The 4,223-nt window shown below is 36.0% G+C and overlaps 1 protein-coding gene across 1 annotated transcript; it reads right to left on the reverse strand.

Annotated features, from left to right (window-relative positions):
• Nucleotides 1–2,213: 2,213 nt before the first annotated feature.
• Nucleotides 2,214–3,146, reverse strand: LOC127103385 (auxin-responsive protein SAUR68). The gene has a single exon (XM_051040650.1). The coding sequence runs from the start codon at nucleotides 2,771–2,773 to the stop codon at nucleotides 2,339–2,341; it is 435 nt and encodes a 144-aa protein (XP_050896607.1). The 5' UTR covers nucleotides 2,774–3,146; the 3' UTR covers nucleotides 2,214–2,338.
• Between the last annotated feature and the right edge of the window lie 1,077 nt (nucleotides 3,147–4,223).

A 4,223-nucleotide genomic window follows, 5' to 3' on the forward strand; every position in this document is an offset into this window, starting at 1 on the left:
AAGCCGGTGTAAGTCCATCAAGTGGCATCTGGGTTCCAGTTTGTGTTTGTTTGGTTCGGATGCCGACGTAAGTCCAGTGATTGGCGGTCGGGCTCCACGTTTGCCCTTTTGTGTGCGTTTTGGTTCGGATGCTGATGTAAGTCCAGTGATTGGCCTTCAGGCTCCATGTTTGCCGGTGCGTTTGTTTGTTTGTTTGGCGTGCGTGAGCCGAACTACGGCAACTCTGATTCTCGTTCCAGACGAGATACGTAGGCATAGGATGCGATGTCCTATCGAGCTCTCTTTCTCTTAACCCCACCTGTGTTGTCTTCGGTGCGTGTGTGTGTGTGTGGTGTTTTAGCAACCTTTTCTTTTCTTAGAGCGTGGATCCCGTCGAGTACGACGGACGTGAGGGGTGCTAATACCTTCCCCTTGCGTAACCGACTCCCTTACCCTTTCTCTTTGGTCGCGAGACCATGCTTTTTCCAGGTTTCTCTGAGCGTTTCCTTTCCCTATCTTGGGATAAATAACGCGCAGTGGCGGCTCTGTGTTGTTTTTGTTTCAGCCCGCCGGTTGTTTTTCGCGGATGCGACAGTAGGCATATAGTCTTAACATCTAGTGAGTATGATAATCAAAAACAATTTATGTGTCCTCCAGTATAAATCAAACTTTTCCTTTTAAATAATAGCATTTTCTTATTAAATAAATAGGTGATAAATATAGACAAACATTTCCTTAAAACACACACTAACCCTCGGATTAGAGGAGGATCTCATTGAGTACAATGGAGGTAAGGGGTGCCTGACACCTTCCTCTTACTTAACCGACTCCCGAACCTAGTCTCTCCCTTTATCCATAGGTTTTCTCATTTATTTTTTCGTTCCTTAGAAACGAATAAAATATGGTGGCGACTCTATAAATTTTTCCAACCGCAACAATGTTGTAAGGGGATAAAGCATTCACCACCATATATCTTACTTTGACAGTTTTCGTGCTTCCCCCTTTTCTGAAAGTAGTCAGAATGGTGATATATCCTAGGACCTGCATTTTCTCTTCCGAGAAACCACACAATGAACCCCTAAAATGTTGCAGTAGCTCTATGTTTATCTTTAAACCTTTGAAAGTATCCTAGTAGAGAACCTCGATCGAACTATTGGGATATTCAAAGACTATTTTGACGCTCCAATCATGAATTTAGAGGTTCATTAACATGAAATTATCTTAATGGAACTGATTCCTTCTATGTCCCTGCTGGAGAAACTAATTTTTGAATGGCTTTTCTTTCTCTAAACATCTCTTGGTCTAGGTGGGAAACCTTGATTGTTCCTTCGTTAAAACATGCCCAATATTCTCTTAACAACTCAGAGTAAACTTGGAAAATATTGAATAGGCTTATGGTAGAGACCTTCCTATGTTTAGAGGATGATAATCGGTGGTCATCTTCTTGGTTAGGTTCCGATAGCTAGTTATGGAGAAATTCGAGAGGATCATATACTATTGGAGGGCTTCTTCTTTCAACGTTCCTGTCATCAATTGCACTTGAAGAAGTTAGTGGCCCCATTAATGGTCATTTTCATTTTGATAGAAACAATGTACTTCTGCGGATCACTTTTGCCATTAAATATCGTTAGGAAGGACAATTTGAAGTTATTAGGGACCGGTGCATAATAGAACTCCTCCAAGAGGTTGAGGGTCCAAAGGATCTTCTTGGTCGTCAACTACTAGTTGCAATTGTTATTGTTGTAGATCATATATGTTGTCTTGCAATGTCTCATTCTGGCGAAGTAGTTGCTCTATAGAGGCGAGCATCTACGTTATTGTGGCTCGATCACTGTCATTGTTGGTGGTGGTCTCCCTTATCATCAAGGGATGATAATGGGCTGTTGTTATATATGGTTGTATAGCTCGAGTTAGTTTAAGTAGACCTCAAGGCGTGTGCCAAATATACACAATGAGTACATTAATTAATAATTCTTCTGGTGTTAAGCGAGAGAGTCGCAAACATAAGTATATATCATATGAAAAAGTGTTTCCCCTCTCCCTCTATGATTGCATCCTTTATATAGTGGTCTTAGTCTGCATTATAGTTAAGGGGATTATGCCCCCATTTAATGGACACAACCTCTCAAATATGAGACGTGTAAAGTTGAGATATTTACATGTAAAGACCAGATTGTTATGGGTAATATTGTAGAGGTTATATAGTTGGATATTTTAAATTTAAAATAATAAAATAAGTGGGGAGAAAAATTGTTTCCTTCTCATTATTAATTATACAAAATTGATTCTGAAGTATATCAGAACAAGCTACAAAAGCTTAGTACTTTGAAATTCGTAGACAAAAAGTTTCAAAATCTCTTCAAAAGCCATAGATAACTATTTGTTCACTTTTTTGCCTAAGATCATGACAGGAATTAGAGGATGCCTTGTTGTGACAAGCATACATGAAAGTGATCAAAGCTTTCTCCACATCTTCAGGAATCCGTTCTTGAACTAACGAGATTGCATAGTTCAAGAAAACACTATCACACGGCAACATGATAGGTCTATTCCCCGGCAATCCGAACATTTCTTCGGACCATTTAAAGAGTTCTTTGAACAGGTTCGTGCTAAGATACTCTAGAGGAACAACAAATCGCTTACGATCGATGCTGTAAACAACAAAGTGACCCTTGTTTACTACTGAGGATTTCAAATCCACTTCATTTCTTAGGTATGAGATCCTCTTGCGTCTTCGAACCGCCAGTTTTTGCCACTTTTTTGCCATTTCTATTACCCTTTTTGCACTTATCATGGTTTCAATTTCTGAAGATCTAGATAGTAATCTAAACTATGGTGCAATGCAAGTTATGAACTAGATTGTAGTACCGTATATTATATACTCAAAAAATTTAGACAACACCATATGGTAATGTATGAAGAGTGTTGTGCTGATAAGGTACATAGCCATGTGGTATCATTCATTCACTAACGAAAGAAGTGACAAAACAGAAAACGAATTTGAGGGCAATGTATTTTTGGACTAGACATGATAAATAACTAAAAAGAGAAGTGTTATTATAAGCCAATTTGGTCCTTTGAATATTTGTGACATAAATGCTAAAGATGCACAATCGTTTTCTATACAGCAAGACATGAACCATATAAGTTAACATTTTGGGCCCAGCACCTAAGAAAGTATGAGGCTGAGGTAACATATAAATAAATAATTATAAGAGCAATATAGATAAGATAATACATCCTATTGAAATGGTACTTAGGAAGATGCATGAATATAAACAAAAGAACAGAAATTAAGGAAACAGTTATATGTGTATGCATGTAGTCCAAAACATTTAATTACATTTGTTTTGTTACATTTAATTTAATTTCAACTGTTTTGCTGGTAGCCTGGTTCCACCAAATGGTTAATTGGTCTTCTCAAGTATACTAGTTCCTATATTTAGTTGAAAAAGTACTATAGTACTGTACAAATTATGTTATATAGGAAGCCAGTATTATTTGATCTCAAAACATTGCTTTATACTAAATTAAATGATATGCAAAAAAAATATCACATGTTATTCTTCAGAAAATATTTATTATGACTCGTTATTGTGCTTTGCATATTTCATTTCTATAAAGAAAATTATAGTTCAGAAATTTTAAAATGAAATGTTCACAATGTTATAAATTTTTATTATATTTTAAAAGTTATAAATAAATTGTCTCATAATTTTAAGTGAGAAATGTAAAAACAAAAAATTATAATTTATAATAAATTTTTAATTGATTTATATTTATTTTATTTTGATGTTGACTTAACTTTGTCCAATTTATTAATCCATATATAATTACTCTTGCTTTTATGAAAAAGAGAGACTAACATACATAATATGGAAATTTCAACAAAAAAAAATCATCTTCGCTTCTTTTGTCTCATGATTACATACTTTAGTCACCTTAGAGATTTTTGTTGTAGTTGTAATGTTATCTCGAATTTAGTTATAGGGTGTGTTGACTTGACCTTCGATAGCCAATAGGAGAATATATGACTTCATCAGGTCAAGTTCATGAGTATTGAATTGTCGATCTTAAAATGTGGGTTAGGGAGTTGACCTTGAAAGAATGTGATTATCCTGGTCACAAGGTATAACTCTTATGGTACGCTTAGACACGCTCGGGATCGGAGACTCATAGTTATAATTGGATAGTCCATTATATGTACGCCACGCTTGGTAGTTGAGTATTAACGTATATAGTCC

Source organism: Lathyrus oleraceus, chromosome 7, assembly GCF_024323335.1.
Source record: "Lathyrus oleraceus cultivar Zhongwan6 chromosome 7, CAAS_Psat_ZW6_1.0, whole genome shotgun sequence".
In the NCBI taxonomy this organism is placed as follows: Eukaryota; Viridiplantae; Streptophyta; class Magnoliopsida; order Fabales; family Fabaceae; genus Lathyrus; species Lathyrus oleraceus.

Bases quoted from the DNA above. Each gene is read 5' to 3' on its own strand.
- LOC127103385 (XM_051040650.1), bottom strand. From the start codon at position 2,773: ATGATAAGTGCAAAAAGGGTAATAGAAATGGCAAAAAAGTGGCAAAAA.